General features: G+C 22.7%; 1 protein-coding gene across 1 annotated transcript in view; it reads right to left on the bottom strand.

Annotated features, from left to right (window-relative positions):
- LOC117180039 (pre-mRNA-splicing factor CWC22 homolog) overlaps nucleotides 1-23,435 on the bottom strand; it is a 53,468-nt gene that overhangs the window by 2,345 nt on the left and 27,688 nt on the right. Inside the window, exons 5-9 of the mRNA XM_033372336.1 lie at nucleotides 23,038-23,178; nucleotides 22,709-22,938; nucleotides 14,810-15,090; nucleotides 8,134-8,235; nucleotides 7,879-8,042 (exon numbers count right to left, since the gene is read on the bottom strand). Coding sequence (XP_033228227.1) covers nucleotides 7,879-8,042; nucleotides 8,134-8,235; nucleotides 14,810-15,090; nucleotides 22,709-22,938; nucleotides 23,038-23,178 — 918 coding nt within the window. The remainder of the gene's footprint in view (nucleotides 1-7,878; nucleotides 8,043-8,133; nucleotides 8,236-14,809; nucleotides 15,091-22,708; nucleotides 22,939-23,037; nucleotides 23,179-23,435) is intronic.

Here is a 23,435-nt window from a genome sequence, read left to right as displayed (position 1 = left end):
TTCATAATTTTTGCAGTTTAAAATTAAACAATTTGTTTGAAAATTGGTCTTTTTTAATAGAAAATTCATCTTTTTAGTTAAAAATTCAAGTATTCCAGTTAAATATTTATAATTTTAGTGGAAAATTAATCTTTTTTGGTCGAAAATTTGTTGTTTTTTTTGTATGAAAAATGAATTTTTTTAAATGAAAATTTAACTATTCCAATTTTCGTTGTAGACTTATCTTTTTCGGTTCAAGATTCGACTATTTTGTTGAAAATTGATCTTTTTAAATTGAAAATTTGATTGAATTTTTTTTCTTTACCGAAAAATCTCTATTTGTTGGAATATTGTCTTTTAGATTGAAAATTTTATAATTCAATTCCAAATTCAACAATCTAGTTCGAAGACATCCTTATCAATTGAAAACTTAACTATTTGGTTGAAGATGAACTTTTTGGTTAAAAATTAATATTTTCAGGTTGAAAATTCAACTGTTTTGTAGAAAAATTGTATTTCCGGCTTAAAACTTCAGCAATCTGGTGAAAAAATTTTGTTCTTAACTGAAAAAACTTAATTTGTTGAAAAATGTTGGTTGAAAATCAATATTTTGGGGTTGTAAATTTAACTGTTTTGTAGAAAATTCTTCTTTTCGGTTTCAAAATTTAACGATTCGGTTCAAAATTTTTCTCCTTAACTAAAAAATTCTAATTTGTTAAAAATTTTGGTGAAACATTAAACAGTTTTGTCGAAAATTTGTCATTTCAGTTTGAAAATTCAACAATTTATTTGAAGATTTTACTATTTGTTTGAAAATACATGTAGTTTGTGGAAAATATCTTTTTTGATAGAAAATGAACCATCTTGGTTTTGAAAATTAAACTCTGATTGAAAATTTAACTATTTCGTTGAAAATGCAACTGTTTTAGTTGATGTTTATTCTTTTTCGTGTAAAATTTAAACGTTGGGTTGAAAATTCATCATTCTAAGTTGAAAATTTCATTTTTTTTTTTGTAAAAATTTCAGTTATTTTCTTGAAAAATTATCTCTTTTGTTGAACAGTTCACCTATTTAGTGTTAATTCAACTGTTTGGTTAAGAATAAACTTTTGTTTGAAGTTTAATATTTGTTGTTGTTGTAAATTTGGTTAAAAATTAAACTATTTTGTTAAAAATTTAATCATTTCTTGAAGGTTAAACTCTTTAGTTGAAAATTTAACTGCTTTTTTGAAAATTAATTATTTGGTTGAAAATTCAACTGTTTTTCGGCCACCCTGATATAATTTGAAACATTAAAATTTAATTGAAATGTAGGTTTAAATGAAAATTAGGATTGAGATAATATTTTCTTGTGGTAAAAAATTTTGTATACTTCACTTTTTATATTTCATGAAATTCTACTATTAAGAAGAGCAAATAAGAAAATTTCGCAGAGCTATACTAAGGGGAAATTTGATCAAATATATACCCTTTTTTGGTTGAATTCGACTGTTTTAGATTGAAAACAAAAATATATAAATATAAATAATTATTATTTGGTTGAAAATTCAACTATTTGGTTTAAAATTAACTTTTTTCTTGAAAATTTATATTATAAATTTATAAATCCAATGATTTTGTGGAAAATAGGCCTTCTTCGCTTAAATTTCAAGAAATTAGTTGAAACTTTTTTCTCTCATTACTGAAAAATATTTTTTTCTTCAGAAAATGCATCTTTTTGTTTGAGAATTCGACTTTTTGGCTTAAAAATTCAACTGTTTTCGTCAAACTATTTTGGTGAAAATTCGTTTCAATTTGAAAGTCTTGGTCATTGAAAAATGTAAATGCGCGATTAAAACTTTAAAAACTATTTTTAAATTAAAAATAACTCATCATATTCGTAATTAAAGGCTTTTATTCAATTAAAAATATTGTTGCAGTCTAAATGATTCACTTTTTAACCCATTTAATTGCAATTTTTTTATTAAGAAAAAGAATAATTATTTAATATTAAGCAATATTTGACTGTTAATTCAATACAAGTAAATTAAAGCCAAGAATTTAAAAGTAAACAATTCGAATTTTAATTGTTTGACATAGAAAGCTTTGAATTGTTAAAATTTCGAAAAGCATTTAAACTTTTAACGTTACAATTTTTATTATTCTATTAAAAAATTTTTAATTTGTAAGCGAAATTGTTGAATTTTTATGTAGAAAAAATTTTAATAATTTTAAGAGATGTACAGAACTTTTGAAAAGATTCAAAATTAATTTAAAACTTGAAATGTCGTCTTTTTTTGACAATTTTGGAAATCTCTTAACATCTTTTTAAATATTCTGTTAAAATAATTTTTCAAAATGAAAAATTATTTTCAAATTTCCTAGGAATATTCAGAAATTTTTTTGTTCTTTTGGAGCCTTTCACAATTCTTAAAAAAGCGTCTAAACTTTTTCTTTGAAATCTGCGAAAATCTAAATTTTGCTTTAAATCTTTCGGTATGAATAGTCGAATTATTTTGATACGCACACTTTGTTTAAATTATTTGATATCATTGCTAGTTTTAAATTAATTTGAAATATTTTTGAAACTTCTAAATATCTCTTAAAGGTACTCTAATTTTTTCTAAAAATAATAAGTGTTCAATTGTTATTTATAAATCCAAATTTGAAGGCATTTTTTTAATTCACAGGATTTTCTAGAAGTTGTAGCAGGAATTCAATTAATTTTAAAAGTTATTTAGAAGTTGTGAAAAAATTTCAAAAATAATTTTAAATTTCAAAATATTTCAAACAACTTCTAGATTTCTCAAGCGTTTGAAATAAAATTTTAAAGCTTTTCAAGGATGCTTAAACTATTTCAAATGAAAATAATTTAACTTCTAATTTAAGAACTTTTAAGTTAAAAAAAATTTAATTTGTAACATATTAATGTTTCTAGCCTAAAATAACTTAATAATATCATTTTGAAAGTTTTTAAAGTTCATTGATTGGTATTTAAATTTAGAGTATTTTAAATGTTAACGTCGATTCATATTTTTGGAACTTAATCTAAATTTTTGAATTATAAAATTTATGAATGCTAAGAATTCGGAATTTTCAACTATTTAAATTAATTTTTCATCAAATAGTTCAATATTCAACCAAAAAGATTAATTTTCTACTGAAAAAAAACAATTTTTTAATCAAATTCATGAATTATCAACCAAATTGTCGAAATTTTAATAAAATACAGCAAATTACAACTAAACAAGATACATCAGTTACATTTTTAGTTAAAAAAAATGTCAATAAAAAAAACTGATTAAAAAAAATAGTTAGATTTTCAAACAAGGTGATGAATTTTTAATTGAAATTATGAATGTTTAACTAGAATAATTGAATTTTGAACCAAAAAGATTAATTTTCAACCAAGATGATTAATTTCTTCCAAAAAGACGAATTTTCAGTTAAAAAACAACAGTTTTCAACCAAAAATTAAATAGTCAAATTTTTATTTAAAAATATTAATGATCAGCAAGATAAATTTTAAACTGCAATCATGGAGTATTTAACTGAAATAGTTACGTTTTTAGTTTAAAACAAATTTTCAAAAAGAAAAAAAACGCATTAAAGAAAAGTTAGTTACATTATCAAATTTTTATTTTACATTCTTATACTTCAAATTCGGTACATATTTATATAAAATTAATGCAGGTGTGCTACTTAGGAATTCTAACTTTTCAAGTAAAAATATTGCATTTTCCACAATATATATAATTTTTTAAACAAATAGTTGAATTTTCAAAAAAATTCGTGAATCCTCAACTACATAGTTGAATTTTCAATTAAAAAGGGTAAATTTGTAATTAAAATTTAATAGTTAAAATTTCAGGTAAAAGAATTAGTTTTCCACACAAGACAGAAACAAATTTTCAACCAGCCGTGAATTTTTCACCACTGGCATACTTGCATTCTCAACCCAAAAGATGAATTTTTAAACAAGAAGTTTAATTTTCTACAAAAAAAAAAGACAAATTTTCAACCAAATTGTTTAATTTTTAACTAAACAAATTAATTTTCAACAAAAATGATGAATTTTTATTTGGAATAGTTCAATTTTCAACCAAAAAAGATGAGTTTTTTATCAAAAGAGATGAATTTTTAACTAAAAAAATTAATTTTCAACAAAATTATGAATTTTTATCTAGATTAGTTGAATTTTCAACCAAAAAATATGAGTTTTCTACCAAATGAGATGAATTTTTAAATAAGAAAGGTTCATTGTCAGCCTAAAATTGAATAATTAAATTTTCCGTTCAAAAATAAATTTTCGACCAATGAGATGAATTTTTAACTAAAAAGATAGGGCAATTAAATTGAAATAGTTACATTTTCAGTTAAAAGAATAATAATTTGCGACAAAAAAAAACATAAATTTAAATAAAGTTACATTTTCAAACAAAGTGATTATATTTTTCACTAAAATGATGAATCTCCAACTGAAATAGTTAAAATAAAAAAATAAAATAATGGTCAACCAAAGAGATGAATTTTTAACCAAAATGATGTAATGGACAACGGGCATAGTTAAATTCTCCGTAGAAAACTTAATTTTCAGCCGAAGAATAAACGAATTTTCAACAAAATAGCTCATTTTGCAAGCAAGGAGATCAATTTCAAATTAAAATGATGAACTTTCAACCAAGTAATTTAAATTTTCTTCCAAAAAATATGCATGCTGTCTGAACAAAGAAAGATTTTTCAATCAATAGAGAGAAAAAATTGCAAACAGACTGTTCAGTTTTCAAGCAAAATGATGAATTTTCAACCGAGAAGATTAATTTTATACAAAAAACAATTAATTTTGAACCAAATACATGAATCTTTAACCAGATAATTGTATTTTCCACTAAAAGCGATCAATTTTCAACAAACAATAGGATAGATTAATTTTCAGTTGAAAAAATTAAATTCAAACACAAAGAAAAACGGTTTTCCAGGTCATTTTTTATCGAACAAAAATGTCTGAAGAAAGCCGAATCATAAATAAACTAAATAAACAAATATTTTTAAATCTTTGTAATGTTTTTGAAATCATTGAAATCTTTTGAAATCTTTTTGAAGTATTACAAACCTTAGTGAAAGCTTGAAATTTCGTTGAAATCTTTAAGAAATCTTTTGGCATTTTTCAAAGCTTTTGTAAATTCTTTAAAATTCTTGAAATCTTTGAAATCTTTGTGAACTCTTTCATTAATATTTGCTTGTGAAATATTTTGTGTTTCGAAAAGAAACGAATTCTTTAAATTAATTGTGAAATCTCTTGTATTCATTTGAAATCACTTGAATATTTGAAATTTTTTTTAATCTTTTGAAATCTTATAAAAATTTTGATATCGTTTAAAATATTTGAAATGTTTTTAAACCTTTGAAATCTGTTGTACTGTACCCTTGTTAAAATCTTTTAAGTCCTTGAAAGCTTTGAAATCTACGAGAACTTTGTGCAATTTTTTTAAAGCTTTGAAATATTTTTGAAATGTTTCTTTAATATCTTGGTTCGTGAAATCTCTGATGTTCGTTTGAAATTATTAAACTCTATGATAAGAATTCCTGAAAATAAAATCAAGAATCTAACGACCAAATTTGGACAACCGCCACAAAATGTTCCCATTGAAATCTGAAAAAAGGAACATTTTCCTCCCCTAAAAAAGAAGAAAAGAAAAGAAAATTCTTCTTCTTTACTTTGGAAAAAAATAAAAAGGAGGGAAGAAAAATGAGAAGGCAACCAACCAAATCCCCTTCCTTCTCTTTTTTATTTCTTTCATCCTCCTTATTCTCATCATTATCAAATCCCAATAAAAAACATTTTAAAAATATATATAATAATCACCAATATTTTGGCACAAATACAGCACCCTTATCGAGGCAACAAATTAAATAAAATCAAAAAAAATAAATAAATAAATCAAAATAAAATTTGTTGCCAGCAGGAACAACACACCTGCCACGATGCTCCCTCACTGACAACTCTCATTTTTATTTCCACCTTTTTATTTTTTTCCAAAGTAAAGAGGAATAATTTTCTTTTCTTTTTTTCTTTTTTAGGGGAAAAGAAGGGGAGGAAAATGTTCCTTTTTTCAGATTCCAATGAGAACATTTTGTGGTGGTTGTCCAAATTTGGTCGTTAGATTCTTGATTTTATTTTCAGGAATTCTTCTCATCAATTTGATTATTGGACGTTAAGATGGGGTTTTGAATTGGATTGTTATCTTATTTAATTATCCTAAATTTTTATTAAAATCTTTTCAAATCTTCTCAAATTTGTTGAAACCTTTTGAAATCATTAAAAATCTTTTAAAGGATTTGAAATATTTGAAATCTGGTAACTTGCTCTGGTCTGGAAAATTATCTGGTCCTTGTTAGAATCTTTGAAATTCTTGAAATGCTTTGAAATCCTTAAGAATTCTTTAAAATATTTGAGATGTTCGAAATCTTTGAAAGCTTTGCGAAATCTTTGTGAATTCGTTGGAATTATTTAAATTATTACAAATCTTAGTGAAATCTTTTGATATCTCCTAAAAAATTTTGAAATTGTTAAAAACTTTGAAATCTTTTGAAATTTTAGAAATGTGCTTTAATATACCCTTTTTAAAATCTTTGCGAAATTTTCGAAATCTTTCGGGAATTTTTGTGAAAACTTTTTAATCTGGTGTACACGCCTTTTTTGAATGTTTGAAATCTTTGAAATCTTTGTGAAATATTTTGAAATGTTTATCAAATCTTTCGTTGAAGTCATTAAATTATTTGAAACATTTTGAAATCTTCTAAAATGTTTTAAAACTTGTTGAAATCGTTTCGACTTTTTTAAATCTTTGAAATCTGGTGTACTTTTTTTTAAATCTTTGAAATCCTTGAAATCTTTAATGTTTTAAAATGTTTGTGAAATAGTTGTGAAATCTGGCGTGCGCGCCTTTTTTAAATCGTTAACATCCGTGAAATCTAAAAATGTTAAAAATATAAAAAATATTTTGAAATCTTTAGAAATATTTTGTAATCTTTAGAAATATTTTGTAACATTTTGAAATTGGTTGTAAACTCAAAAACCGAATGGTCAATCCCTCGAAAAATCCTTTGTATGGCCATGGCTTATCCTAATTCTGAAACTGAATTAACATCGAAATTTTAAACTAATAATTTTTATAATTTCTAAGTTAGACACCTTAACAAAAATTGCCTTGAAATATCTTTATTTATTCTGTAATAAACAAAAGATAAATTATATCTTGACGAATAAAAAATTTTAATTAAATTTAAATTTCTCTTCGCATTTCGATAAATTTACTGTTTTAAAAGAAAAAAGAATAATTAAAATTCAAGGTTTTCGTGAAAAAATCCAGGAGAGTTCCAGGTTTTCAAGGTCACTAGACACCCTGAGTTAAATATAGCAACATATAACTACTTTTACAAATGAAGAATAATTGTTATCCATTTTCATAATTCAAATTTAAAAAAAAATTAAGTACGCTCTCGAAAAAATGTTCCTGGCTTAAAAAAAAATTCCATGACATTTCCAGTTTTTTTCCAGTTATATAAAAATTCCCTGACAATTCCAGGTTTTCCAGGTAAATGATTGAGCATTTAAGTACAACAATTTTAAATTTTAATTTTAAAAGTTTAAAATTCAAGAGTTCCACTTTGAATGCTTTAATTGGTTGTTTATTTTTCATTACTTTAAATGTAAAAATGTTTATAATAGAATTCGATATTTAAAAATGTTATTGCCCGGGGAAAAATCTTTTGCGAAGCGGGAAAAAATCGGGAATTTTTTTTTTCGATTAGAACGGTCCCCCTGAGTTTGCTTTTAATAAAACAATTAAATAAAAAAATTCGATTAAATAAAAATAGTTGATTAAATTTAAAAAAAAAATTAATTAAATAAACTTACCATCTGAACTATCTGAGCTCTCAGATGATGAACTAGATGACGAACTACTACTAGAACTCGAAGATGAAGAACTATCAGAATTTGAAGATTCCTCTTCTTCGAGTTTAATTTGTGGAACTGGTGCTGGTTTTGGTCGAGACTCCAAATGCTCGCGAAGATCATCTCTGCAAAAAATAAAGTCAAATCGAAATTACAAACTAATGAATAATAATTCCAAATTTATAATAATAATAAGTTTGATTTAAAAAAACTTACGTTAATCCTCCTAATCCAATCGTTGTGAAAAAGTTGATCGAAAACCGGGTATTTCTCGGATCGTCCCTAGGAAATAGCCCCGAAAAAGCATCCTGGAAAGTTCTGGAAAAAAGCAAAAGTTCAATCGTTAGGATGTCTATCCCACATGGAAAACCTGGACAATGTAAAACTGAATAATAATAATTTTTCAAAGTAACTTTAGTAGCTTTATATTACTGTAATTAAATATTTTGTTGAAAATTCGTATTGGGGGGGGGGGGGGGGGGGGGGGGCAGGGTGAATCACTTTTTTTTTACTTAAAATGTAAATATTCTATTTTTGGTTCAACATAGATCGTCCTTAGTTCAAAATTATTCAAGTATCTGGTTGAAAATTCATATATTTTGCTAAAAAGTAGATCTTTTTCATAGAAAATTAATCTTCTTGGTTGAAAACTATTCTTTTTGTCTGAACATTAAACAGTTTTTTAAAAATTTGTTTCTCTCTTGAATAAAAATGCCTCTCTTGATTACATTTGTTTTGTATTTTTTGGTTGAAATATCAATTACTACAAATTTTCTTTCAGAAATTATCTTTTTTTGGAATGAGAATTTAATTACTGGGTTGCAAGTTAAACTCTTGTTAAAAATTCATATTCTTTTGTTGAAAATTCATCGTTTTCATTAAAAATTAATTCATACCAGTTAAAGATTTATCATTTTAGTTAAAAAATTATCACTTTGGTTCAGAATTAGTTAAGAATTAATTAAAATATTAAATTAATAAAACATGAAATAAAAATAAATAAATAAAATAATTATCATTTTATTTGAACATTCGTTTTAGTGATTTAAAATTCAACTATTTCTGCTAAAGATTTATCGTTTTATTTAAAAATTCGTCAGTTTCGTTAAAATTTTTTTTTTTTTAACTGAAAATTTAACTGTTCCATTTTTTGTTGAAAATTAATCATTTTTAGTCAAAAAAAGTCAACTATTTTGTTAAAAAATCATCTTTTTGGTAGGAAATTAATCTTCTTGGTTGAAAACTGATCTTTTTGCTTGAAAATTCAACATTTTTTTTTTTCTTCAAAATTTGTTTCTCTCTCTTGATTAAAAATGCCTCTTTTGGTTACATTTGTTATTTTTTTTTTGTTGAAATATTAATTACTACAATTTTTCTTTCAGAAATCATCTTTTTGGAATGAGAATTCAATTACTTGGTTGAAAGTTAAAATCATTTGTTAAAAATAAATTTTTTGTCGTTGAAAAATTATCATTTTTATTGAAAATTAATTTCTTTGCTCGAAAAATGAGTGGAAAATTAATGAATTTAATTTAAAATCCATCTCTTTGGTTAAACTTTAATTTTTTCACTGATAATCCAACTATTCAATTTTTGGTTGACAATTTATCTTTTTTGGTTCAAAATTTGTGCATTTTCTTAAAAAATCGTCTTTTTGGTAGAAACAAATCTTCTCGGTCGAAGCATAATTTTTTGTCAAGAATTCAACTATTCCAGTTAAATTTTCACCATTTAACTTGAAAATGTACGTTTGCGATTCAAAACAAAAAAACTAGGCTGAAAGTTGAACTCTTGTTCAAAATTCAACTTTTTCGTTTAAAGTTAATTCATCTCAGTTGAAGATTCATCATTTTAGTTTAAAAAAATTCACTTTCGTTGAGAATTAGTCTTTCTTTCACAAAAAATTAATTTTTTTACCTAAAAACTGAATTATTCCATTTCTGGAAAATTTAATTACTTGGTTGAAAGTTACACTCTTGTCAAAAAAGCATACTTTTTGTTAAAAATCCATCGTTTTCATTTTAAATTAATTTATTCCAGTTAAAGATTTATCATTTTAGTTAAAAAATTATCACTTTAGTTGAGAATTAGTTTTTTTAAATGAAACATTAATTTTTTCACACAAAAAATTAATTATTCCATTTCTGGAAAATTGAATTACTTGGTTGAAAGTTAAACTCTTGTTAAAAATGCATATTTTTTGTTAATAATTCATCGTTTTCATTAAAAATTAATTTATACCAGTTGAAGATTTGTCATTTTAGTTACAAATTTATTACTATGGTTGAGAATTAGTCTTTTTTTCATAAAAAATTAATTTTTTTGGCTAAAAACTTAATTATTTCATTTCTGGAAATTTGAATTATTTGGTTGAAAGTTAAATTCTTGTAAAAAAAGGATATTTTCTTTGTTAACAATTCATCGTTTCCATTTTTAATTTATTTATTCCATTTGATGATTTATCATGTTAGTTAAAAAATTATCACTTTGGTTGAGAATTAGTACTTTTTTTCATGAAAAATTAATTATTTTACTCAAAAATGTAATTACTCCATTTATGGAAAATTTAATTACTTGGTTTAAAGTGAAACTCATTTTTTTAGATGAATTTTTTTGTTAAAGTATCATTATTTTAATTGAAAATTCATCTCTTTAGTTGAAAAATGAGTCATTATGAATGACTCTTTAGTTGAAAAATGAGAAAAGTAAAATGAGTACTTAAAAAAAAAATAAAAATGTAACTATTCAAGTTGGATATTCAGTTATTTTAGTTTAAATTTCATCTCTTTCGTTAAATATTCATTTTTTAACTAAAAATTGATTTATTTAATATTTTGTTGCACAAACTATCTTTTTAATCGAAAATTCATCTTTTTTGTTAGAAATTTATATTTTTTGTTGAAAATTCATCTTTTCGATTGAAAATTCAATTATTCGAGTAAAAGATTAATTATTTTAATTGAAAGTTCATCTTTTAATTTACAAATTTCTCTATTCCAGTTGATTCATCATTTTATTTGAAAATTTATGATTTTGTTTAAAAATATAACTACATAGTTAAATATTTTTTAAATTGAAAATTTAACTATTCGTTTTTTGATTCACAATTAATCTTTTTTAGTAAAAAAAAGTCGTCTTTTTTGTATAATTAAATGTCTTGATTGAAAAGTTAACTATTCTAGTTAAATAATTATCATTTTATTTAAAAACTCATCAGTTTCGTTAAAAAATTTTTTTTTTTAACTTATAATATAACTGTTCCATTTTTGAATGAAAATTGATCACTTTTAGTAAAAAAGTCAATTATATTGTTAACAAATCATGTTTTTGATAGAAAATTAATCTTTTTGGTTGAAAATTAATCTTTCTGCTTTAAAATTCAACACTTTGTTTTCAAATTTTATTTCTCTCTCTTGACAAAAAATGACTCTTGATTATATTTTTGATCTTTTTTGGTTGAAATATCAATTACTACATTTTTCTTACAAAAATTATCTTTTTTGGAATGAAACTTTATTTACTGGCTTGAAAGTTAAACTCATATGTTAAGAATAAATTTGAAATCGTTGAAAATTCATAATTTTAATTGAAAATTAATTTCTTTGCTCGAAAAATGAATGGAAAATTAATCAATTTAATTAAAAATCCATTTCTTTGGTTACATTTTAATTTTTTTCATTGAAAAAGAAATGAATCTTGCCGATTGAAACGCAATTTTTCATAGGTCAAAAATTCAGTTAAAAATAAATCAACTTGGATGAAAGTGAAATACTTGTTAAAAATTCTTATTTTTCGATAAAAATGCATGGTTTTCGTTTAAAATTAATTAATTTTATTTAAAGATTCATCATTTTAGTTAAAGAATTATCACTTTAGTTGATAATTAGTGTTTTTTCATGAACAATTAATTATTTCATTTCTGGAAAATTTAATTACTTGTTTGAAAATTAAACTCATTTGTTAAAAATTCATCTTCTTTGTTAAAAATTCAACTTTTTCGTTTAAAGTTAATTTATTTCAGTTTAAGATTCATCATTTTAGTTAATAATTTATCACTTTGCTTGAGAATTAGTCTGTTTTTTACTGAAAAGTTAATTTTTTTTTACCTACAAATTTTAATATTTCATTTCTAGAAAATTTAATTGCTTCGTTGAAAGATAAACTCTTTTGTTAGATGAATTTTTTGGTTAAAGTACCAGAATTTTAATTTAAACATCATTTCTTTGGCTGAAAAATTTATTATTTCGCTGAAAAAATCTTTTTCAAAATTCATCTTTTTAATTAAAAATTTAAGTATTTCATCATTTAAATTGAAACCTCATAATCTTGTTTGAAAAAAGCTATTTAAATTTTTTTTAAATTGGAAATTCAACTAATTTGAATATTCTACCTTTTTAATTGAAAATTAATTTCTTTAGTTAAACATTCATTTTTTGAGATTCTTTATGGTTCATTCTTGGTTAAAAATAAGATTTTTGGTTGAAAATGTAAATATTCTAGTTAAAGAATTATCAGCTTATTTGGAAATTCGATTTAGTGATTCAAAATTCAACTATTCCAGTTAAAAATGCATCGTTTTACTCGAAAATTCATCAGTTTCTTTGGAAATTAATTTTTTATATTGTAAATTCATCTCTTCAATTTTTTATTGAAAATTGATCATTTTTAGTTAAAAAAAGTAAACTATTTTGTTTAAAATTCCCTTTTTCCGTAGAAAACTAATCTTCTTTCTTGAAATTCAATTTTGTTGTTGTTAAAAATTCAAATACTTTATTTAAATTTGTCTAATTTTAATTAAAAACTAATCTTTTTAGTTAATAACAAAAAAACTTGATTAAAAGTTTAACTATTTTATTAAGAATTAATCTTTTTGGTTTGAAATTAATCTCTTCCACTTAAAGTTTCATTATTTTATATGAAAATGCATCACTTCAGTTGAGGACTTTTTTGTGGATTTTTTTTTTTTAGTTGAAAATTAAATTTCTATTTCTAGCTAAAATAAACTGATCATTTTTAGTTAAAATCCAGCTATTTCGTTGCAAATTGATCCTTCTTAGTTAAAAATTAAACTACTTCATGGTAGCCGTTTTAATCGATGAAGTAAATTCCTGGTTTTTTTTCGGTTTGCAATGATTTTTCATTGGCAATGAAATTGAAAAAATAGAACACTAAAGCTAAAAAAATTTCCACTTGAGATAATAAAAACTGAGCTGCAAATGAAAGCACTCAAAGTGAAACTGCTAAATTTTGATCTTCAAAAACTGAAATTTAAAAGTTTTAAATTAAAAAATGTTGTATTCAAATGCTCAATAATTTACGCGTATAAAATTAAAGGTACTAACATTTTTCAATAAAAAAATAAATAAATCCACGTTATCATTTTCAATGCTCTGATGAAAAAATCAATCAATGAAATTTAAAATTTTCAATATTATATAATTTTAAGGAATTTTAAGCTAGAAACATCAAATATTGAAAAATTGAAAAAAATGTAACTGAACACTTCTTAAATTAGAAATTTAATTATTTTCTTTTTAAATAGTTTAAACAGCCTTGGAAAGCTTCAAAATTTTATTTTAAAATCTTGAGAAATCTATAAGTTGTTTTAAATTTTTTTTTTAAATAAAATTATTTTTAAAATATTTTCAAAACTTCTAAATATCTGTCAAAACCAATTGAATTTTTTCTATAATTTTCAGAAAATCCTGCAACTTTTAGAAAATTTCTTTACAATTTTGTTGTATAAATAACAATTGAACATTTATTATTTGCAGCTGAAATTTGAGTAATTTTCAAGAGATATGTAGAAGTTTTGAAAAGATTAAAACTTAATGTAAAACTTGAAATGATAGCCTAATATAAAACAAAATGTATATTTTCACAGATTTTAAACAAAAAAATTAGATTCTTTTCAAGAATTGTGAAAGGCTTCAAAAAAATAAAAACATTTTCTTCAGATTCATAGGAAAATTAAAAATAATTTTTTATTTTGAAAAATTATTTTAGGAGAATATTTAAAAAGTTTTTCAAAGATTTAAACAAATTCTTCAAAAAAGATTCTAGAAGATTTTAAGAAAAAATTTTCTAAAATTTGCATGATCATTTTTAATCTTTTTAAAACTCCTAAATATCTCTTAAAATTACTCAAACTTCACTTACAAATCATAAATGTTCAATTGTTATTTATACATCAAAATTTTAAAGAAATTTTCTAAAAGTTGCAGAATTTTCTGAAAATTGTAGAAAAAATTCAATTAATTTTGACAGATATTTAGAAGTTCTGAAAATATCCTTTAATTAAGAATATATTATTATGCAGTTATTTTTAAGTTAAAAATAGTTTCTAAACTTTCAGTCACAAATTTTGAACTGATTTAAAATCGTTTTGTCAAATCGTTGTTGTTCACTTTTTATTACTTAAAGTACAGATAAATGAAAAAAATGGCTTTATTTATCAAATAAAAATGTTTTTTATCCAAAATTTTCAACATCAAAGGCTTTTACTTTTTTATTTGTTCAAGTTTTTAAGAAAGCATTAAAAAATTCTTTAAATTAAAAAAGTAAGCTTAAAAATAAAAATTTTAAATCGAAAATTTTTAAGTAAAAAAAATTGAATCACGCATTGAAAGCTAAATAATAGGATAATTGAAAAACATAAGAATTCAACTAATTATTTAAAAACTGTTAATAAAATCGAAAGTGGAAAGATTTTTCTTTTACAAATTTGTAAAATTCTTGGTAAAAAAAATTCACTGTCATTTCCCGGGTTTTCTCGTTATACCATGAAGAAACTTGAGATATTTGAAAAAAATCTTGAATTATCAGGATTTTTTTTCAATATTTAAGTAGACACCCTGTAAAAATGCGCTTTTTAAACAATATTTCCACTCACGGATCCTTGAATCTTTCGTTGAGTTTTGGAAGGGTCATCTCCTCGGACAATTTTTGAAACAAAATCTTGATAAAGACTCGACCGGAACTGTTTGTGTCGTTTTCATTCAACTTGATGCAGGAAAGCGCCTCCCAAGAAATCGAATCGGTACAGAACAGATGGGCAAAAAAATTGGCTACATTGCGAAGTTTATTCGTATCCAAGCGATAAATTGTGTCGTAGGAATCTTGGAAGATTTGCTCGTAAGGTGTGACGTAAATTCGATTAATCGCGCAGAAACGCTGAAAAATTATAAGATTGGCAAAATTAATTAACATAACTTACGTACTAAATTTGTGGAAATTAAAAAAAGCAAGAATCCAACGATAAAATTCGGACAACACACTCTTAAATGTCTCCGTTCAAATTAAACAAACGAAAATTAAAAAAAAAAAGGAAAGACAAATAAAGCAAAGCCCAAATCTCCTTCCTCCGTTTTTCTCAAGTATTTTTTCATTTTATTTATAAATCACAATCAAAAAAAAAAAATTTACAAAAAATCTACCAACATATTTTCCCTGACTTTTAATATTTAAAGACCAGAATACTAATCTTGTAATATTTTCAGGCTTCACAGTTTTCGAGCTAAAAAGTTGAATGTTCTAGGAAATTATTATTTCTTTATTTCTTTGCGACTAAAAAATGTTGCATTTTTAAGAGTACATTTTCAATATAAAGAATTTTTATGTAAATGCAGTTTTTAAGAAAAATTAATAATTGAAAGCGTTTAAAAAATTTAAAATATGGATAAAAAAGCTTTTAGTTGATCAACTGTTTTGTAAAAAATTCGTTTTTTTAAATTGAGTATTAACTGTTAACAAAAAATTATCTTCTCCATTTTTAGTTAGAAATTTGTTTTTTTTTTCGTATAAAAATTCTACTATTTAGTTAAAAATTGTTAATAACTAAAAAAAACATAAATGAAAAATTAAATCGAATTTGAACTAACATCACATCCATTTTTGAAATCATTTATTTAAAGATTTATCCAATTTGTTAAAAAAATTATCTTCTTTGGTAAAGCATTAATATTCTTAGTTGAAAATTTAACTATTTTTTAGAATATTTGTAATTTTGACTAAAAAATTCAACAATTTGGTTGAAAATTTAACTATTTGATTAAAATTTATGTATTTTGTTAAAATTCATCCTTTTCTTTTTTCGTATAAAATTAATCTGTTTTTGTTAAAAATCAAGTATTTTGTTGAATATTATCTCTGCTGGTTAAATCCAACTGCTTTTTTATTTTAAATGCAAATATTTTTGGTTGAAATATCAACTATTATATTCTTTGTTGAAAATACATCTTTTTAGGTTGAAAATTTAACTAATTGGTTGGAAAGTTGAACTACCTTTTTAGTTAAAAAATCATTTTTTTTAACTAAAAATTTAACTATTTAATCCAAAGTAACCTGTTTTGTAGAAATTTTTTATTATTATTGAAAATTAATGATCCTCAATGGAAATTGGTGTGATTCCTTTTTTTGTTTAAAAATTAAACCATTTATTTCGAAAATGTTAGAGACAAAAACAATATTTTTTCAATTCAACAATTATTATTTTTTGGTTAAAAATAAATTTTTTTAATAAAAAATTTAACTATTTAATACAAAATTAAACTTTTTTTGTAAAAAATTATTATTTTTTTGTTATTGAAAATTAATTTTCAATGAAAATTGGCCTACTTCATTTTTGGTTAAAAAATTCAACTATTTAGTTAAAAATGTAAGCATTTTTTTAAAATTCATCTTTCTGATTAGAAATGTAACTATTTTTATGGAAATTCAATTCTTTTGTTGTCAGGGCATATCTTTAGCTTCAAAATTCAACATTTTTTATGAATTTTTCTTCTTTATTGACTGAAAAAATTTTTTGGTTGAAAATTCGTCTTTTTAATTTGAAAATGTTGTCTTTGGTGTCAAATAGTATCAATAGTGTGTTTTTTATTTAAAAGAAATGTTTTCAACTGAAAATTTTAACTATTTGGTACAAAATAAATCTTTTTTGTAGAAAATTAGTTGTTTTTTTTTTTTTTATTGAAAATCAATTCTCATAAATAAAAATTTATCTACTGCATTTTTGGTGTAAAAATTAATCAAATAAAATTTAGACTAAAACCACATCCATTGTTCAAACTATTTAGTTAAGCATTTGTCAAAAATTCGTATGTTTTGATAGAATTAATCTTCTTAGTTGAAAATTCAACTACTTGGTTAAAAATGTATGTAATTTGTCAAAAAATTTTCATCTTATGTAGAAATATAATCAACTTGGTTGACAATTTAACTATTTGGCTGGTTAAATTTAACTGCTTTTTTATTTCAAATGCTAATATTTTTTGTTGAAATATCAGCTATTACATTCTTTGTTGAAAATCCATCTTTTTAGGTTGAAAATTTAACTCTCTGGTAGAAAATGATTATTATTTTTTTATTGAAAATTAATTCTCCACAATAAAGATTGGTCTACTTCATTTTTGGTTTAAAAATTCAACTATTTAGTTAAAAAATTATGTAATTTGTTAAAAATTCCTCTTTTTTAGTAGAAAATGAACCTTCTTCGTTGAAAATTCAACTAATACGTTAAAAATTTATACATTTTTTTAAAAATTTGTCTTTTTGGTTGAAAATGTAACTATTTGTTTGCAAACTCAATTGTTTTGTTGGCAAATCATATCTTTAGCTTAAAAATTCAACATTTTTGATGAATATGTTTCTTTATCGACTGTCAAATCTTCATTGGTGGAAAATTTTTATTTTTCATTTGAAAATAGTGTCCAATAGTCTCAATAGTTTGGCAAACATTTTTCACGGACAATGAAATTTAAAAAATCAAACTATATTCTAAACATTTTTCCATATAAAGTAATAAACAATAAACAACAAATTAAAGCATTCAAAGTGGAAACTTTGAATTCCAAAATTTAAAATTGAAGTTTAAAAGTTATCAATTCAAAAATTGTATATTTAAATGCTCAAAAACGTACACGTACAAAATGGAAGGTACTAACACTTTTCAATTAAACAATGTTAAATGAAATGCAAATAAATTGCAAAATTTAGTACTTTTATAAATTATAGAGTTCAAAGATTCAGATTAAGTTCCAAAAATATAAATCCACGTTAACATTTTCAATAGTCTAAATAAAAGAATCAAGCAATGAACTTTAAAAATGTTCAAAATTATATTATTTTAAGTAATTTTAAGCTAGAGACATTAAAAATTGAAAAATAATTTTTTTAACTTAACAGTTCTTGAATTAGAAGTTAAATTATTTTAATTTTAAATAGTCTAGGCATCCTTTAAAAATTTAAAAATTTTATTTCAAAATCTTAAGAAATCTAGAAGTAGCTCAAAAATTTTCCAAATTGAAAATAATTTAAAAATTTTTTTTCGGAACAATAGAACACTTCATATTTGTAAAAATATTAGAGTAATTTTAAGAGATATTTAAAAGTTCTACAAAGATTCGAATTAAATGTAGAACTTTATATAATTTCAAATATTTACAGCCAAATTAAAAATAAAATTTAGATTTTTGAAAATTTCAAACAAAAAATTAAAATTTTTTTAAAGAATTGTAAAAGACTTTAAAATAATACATTTTTTTAAGATTCTTAGGACAATTGAAAATGATTTTTCACTTGGAAAAATTATGGACGATTTCAAGGATTTTTTTTAATTTGCAGGATTTGTTATTTTGTTTAAGCGTCAAATTTTAACAATTTCACTTATAAATTAAACACTTTTTAAATAGAACAATTAAAATTTTAATGATAAAAGTTTGAAAGTTCTTCGAAAATCTAAAGATGCAAAGCTTTCTATGTAAAAGAATTTAGTTTTAAATTGTTTTCTTTTAAATATTTGGTTTCAATTTACTCGTCTCAAATGAATAGTGAAATAAGGCTAAATATTAAATACTTATTCTTTTTCTACGTTAAGAAATTTCAAATTAAATTGGATAAAAATTAAATAATTTAGACGCACAATATTTTTAATTTAATAAAAACCTTTAATTATGACTATATTATTATGAATTTATTTTTAAGTTGAAAATAGTAAAACGCACGATTACGTTTTTTAATGGCTAAACAAAATTAATGGAAATAAAATATTATTAAATTTATTTATTAAATTTAATATAAAAAATGATATAAAGGAATACCTGAAACTCTGAATTAAAAATATATTATTGATAAATCATGAAAATTTTTATTTAAAAATAAAATTATCGGAATAAATGATATATTTCAATTCTCATCAAGACTTTCGGATTGAAACAGTTACTGGAAATTCTCAAATTTTTAATGGATCTAGAATTGTTTGGTCAAATCAATTATTGTTCGGATTTCTATACTTAGAGTACAGATCTACTTTAAAAATAATTTATTTATTTATATTTACAGTTAATAAAATAAAATCGCTTTTGATAAAAAATTTCCAACTTCAAATGCTTTTAATTTTTAATTGATTAAATCCTCAAAACTACACTTTAATTATTTTAAAAACTGTTAAAATCAAAATTGGGCAGATTGTTCTTCTGAAAATTCCTAAAATTCCTGGTTTCCCAGTCCGTCGGTCATCCTGTTTTTTATTAAAAAATCTTCGATTTTAAACACTTCTAATTAAAATTTTTTTAACCTTTAAAACTGCATTTTAAAATTCTTTAAATTAAAATATATGCTAAAAAATTAAAAATCTAAAATGGAAAATTTTTTAATCTAAACTAAACGATATAATAATTGATAAAAATCACAATTTAACAAATTATTTCAAAAACGGTTAAAATCAAAGTTGGACACAATTTTTAGAATAAAAATTTGGTAAAATTTCCGGTCAAAGAATAAATTCACTGTCATTTCCCAGTTTTCCCTGGTCTCATAAAATTCCCGGCCATTTCCCGGTTTCCCGGTCAAGCCGCCACCCTGTTTTTAGTTGTAAATTAAACTGTTTTATAAAAAATTTATAATTTCGTCTATAAAATTCAACAATTTCGTAGAAAATTGAACTATTTGGTTGAAAATTTATGTATCTTGTTAAAATTCGTCTTTTTTCTATAAAATTAATTTTTTGGGGGTTTAAAATCAAGAAATTTGTTAAAGATGACCTTTTCTGGTTAAATCCAGCTGCTTTTTTTATTTTAAATGCAATTTTTTTTTTGAAATATCAACTATTTGATTCTTTATTGAAAATCCATCCTTTTAGGTTGAAATTTATCTTTGGGGTTAAAAAGAAATTTTGTAACTGAAAATTTAACTACTTAATACAAGATTAAACTGTTTTGTGGACATTTTGTTTTGTTATTAAAAATTAATTCTCATCAATAGAAATAAGTCTACTTCGTTTTTGGTTTGAAAATTCAACTATTTAATTGAAAATGTATGTAATTTGTTAAAAATTCTTCTTTTCTGGTAGAAAATTAACCTTTTTCGTTGAAAATTCAACTACTTGGTTAAAATTTTATAAATTTTGTTGAAAATTCTTCTTTTCTGGTACAAATATAATCATCTTGGTTGAAAATTCATCTTTTTTTGGTTGGAAATGTATGTATTTGGTTAAAATTCATCTTTTTCTTTTTTCGTATAAAATTAATTTCTTTTTGTTAAAAATCAAGTATTTTGTTGAAGATAACCGCGGCTGGTTAAATCAAACTGTTTTTTTTTTAAATTTTAATTGCAAATATTTTTTGTTGAAATATCAACTATTACATTCTTTGTTGAAAATACATTTTTTTGGGTTGAAAATTTAACTCCTTAGTTTGCAAATTGAACTATTTTTTTAAAATTTCTTTTTTTTTTTGGTTAACAAGAAACTTTTTTACCTACAAATTTAACTATTTAATACAAAAGTAAACTTTTTTGTAGAAAATTATACTTTTTTTATAATTGAAAATCAGTTATCCCCAATGGAAATTAGTGTAATTCATTTTTAATTTAAGAATTCAACTATTTATTTGAAAAGTTATGTAATTTGTTAAAAATTCTTCGTTTCTGGTAGAAAATTAACACTTTTCGTTGAAAATTCAACTATTTGGTTAAAACTTTATACATTTTGTTAAAAAATCCTCTTTTCTGGTAGAAATATAATCATCTTTGTTGAAAATTCATCTTTTTTGTTGAAAATGTAACTATTTTCTTGGAAATTCAACTGTTTTGTTGAAAATTCGTCTTTTTAGCGGGAAAACCATTTTTTTGTTTGTTAAAAATGAAGTATTTTTTAAAATTCACTTCTGTAAGTAAATCCAACTTTATTTTTTAATTTTCAAGTAAAATCTTTTTTTTTGAGTGGAAATATAAACTATGTTACATTTTTCGTTGAAGATTCATCTTTTTATGTTAAAAATGTAATTCCTTGGATGAATTAAAAAGTTAATTCTTTTTGATTAAAATAAAAAATCTTAGTTGACATTTTTTGTTTATTAAAAAGTAATGTTTTCAACTGAACATTTAACTATTTGTTACAAAATTAAATTTGTTTGTAAAAAATAATTTTTTAAAATTGAAAATCAATTTTTATAAACGAAAATTCATCTACTACATTTTTAGTTTACAAATTGATCTTATTTAGTTTATAACATTCAACTATTTATTAAAAAATATTTAGAAACGAAAAAAAATATAAACTAAAAATAATTAAAATAAAATTTAGACTAACACCACATACAATGTTCAAATTATTTAATTGAAAATCTATCAAATTTGTCAAAAATTTGTCTTTTTTGGTAGAATTAATCTTCTTCGTTAAAAATTCAACTACTTCGTTAAAAATTAATGTATTTTGTCGAAATTTTTTCATTTTTTATAGAAATATAATCATCTTGGTTGAAAAATAAAACTATTTGGTTGATAATTCAACTGTTTTGTTGAAACCTCATACTTTTGGCTTGAAAATTCAACATTTTCGATTAATTTTTTTTTAATTGAGCAATCGCTAGTAGTTAAAAATTAATATTCAATGGTTTAAAAATTAAACAAATTAGTTTAAAACCATTAGAATCGAAAAAAATATTATATAAAAATTAAGCAAATAAAATTTGTTCCATAATATTTACTTAAGTAAAATTTAATGATTTCTTAAAAATTCGTCTTTTTTGGAAGAGAATGAATCTTCTCAGTTGTAAATTAAAAAGTTTTGTAGAAAATTCGTAATTCTAGCTCGAAAATTAAGCAATTTCGTAGAAAATTGAGTTATTTGGTTGAAAATTGATGCATTTTATTCAAATTCGTCTTTTTTTATATATTTTTTTTGTTAAAAATCAAGTATCTTGTTGAACACCACGTTTTCTGGTTAAATCCAACTGCTTTTTTTTTAAATTTTAATGCAAATATTTTTTCTTGAAATATCTACCATTACATTCTTTGTTGAAAATCCATCTTTTCAGGTTGAAAATTGAACTACCTTTTAAAAGTTCAGTTTTTTGTTGAAAATCCAGCTTTTTTGTTAAAAAGAAATTTTATAAACTGAAAATTTAAATATTTAATACAAAATTAAACTGTTTCGTAGGAAATTATTATTTTTTTCTTATTGAAAATTCAACTACTTGGTAAAAACTTTATACATTTTTTTAAATTCTTCTTTTCTGGTAAAAATATCATTATCTTGGTTGAAAATTTAACTATTTTTATGGAAATTCAATTCTTTTGTTGTCAGGACATATCTTTAGCTTCAAAATTCAAAATTTTTGATGAATTTCTCTTATTTATTGACTGAAAAATGTTGTATTTTTTGAAAATTCGTCTTTTTAATTTGAAAGTAGGGTCCAATAGTGTCAATTAGTGTGGAAAATTAGAAGCCTGCAACAGTAGACTTGCCAGTAAATAATGAGTTTTAAAAAAGTGGAAGCTTGTAAAATTAGGTTACCGCAGCGAGAAGTCCAAAGAACTTTTCATAAGTCCGATTTTCAGCGCAGCAATCAAGAATCATGTGACACAATTCAATTTCCTGTCCGGGTTTCAGCTGCATTTTCAAAAGTTTGTGAGCGCACTCTTCAAAGTCGAGAGATGAGTGAATCGTCAAATAGATCGTTCTCCTCAGAGCAGTCAAATTGGTTTCCGTGTTGTCTATAATAAGAGCTTGTTCTTTTGCTTCTTCTAAAATAGAAAAAAAAAATAAATTAAAATTAAAATTACTACACTAAAAAATCCTTAAAAAAATAATTAAAATTGAGTTTCTATTGTGTCGGTATTTACCCTCTGCATCACTTTCTTCATCAGAGCTTTCTTCTTCTTCCCCCTCCTCCGAATCACTGCTATCCGTATCTAAAATTTCCTTGATCAGCTTCTTGTACTTTTCTTCCGTTTCGACATAGTTCGGATCAAACTGGAAAACGTCTGTAAATAAATGAAAAAAAAAAAAAAAAACGTTATCAGTAATAGGGTGCTTTTTTCGCGCTCAAAGGGTCACAAATTTAGGATAAATTCATTGGATTTTAAAATAATTCATGTTAGATTCAAAATAATTCAAATGAATTGGAATTTTTTTTTTTATCAAAAAATTCCACGGATATCCGTCAATTGGGAATAAGTTTAGAGTAATGGAGAAAATTTTGATGTATTTCATAAAAATTCAAGGTGAATTAAAAAAGCTT

Source organism: Belonocnema kinseyi, chromosome 9 (assembly GCF_010883055.1).
Source record: "Belonocnema kinseyi isolate 2016_QV_RU_SX_M_011 chromosome 9, B_treatae_v1, whole genome shotgun sequence".
NCBI classification, from domain to species: Eukaryota; Metazoa; Arthropoda; class Insecta; order Hymenoptera; family Cynipidae; genus Belonocnema; species Belonocnema kinseyi.
This window is presented reverse-complemented; position numbering and strand designations above follow the sequence as displayed.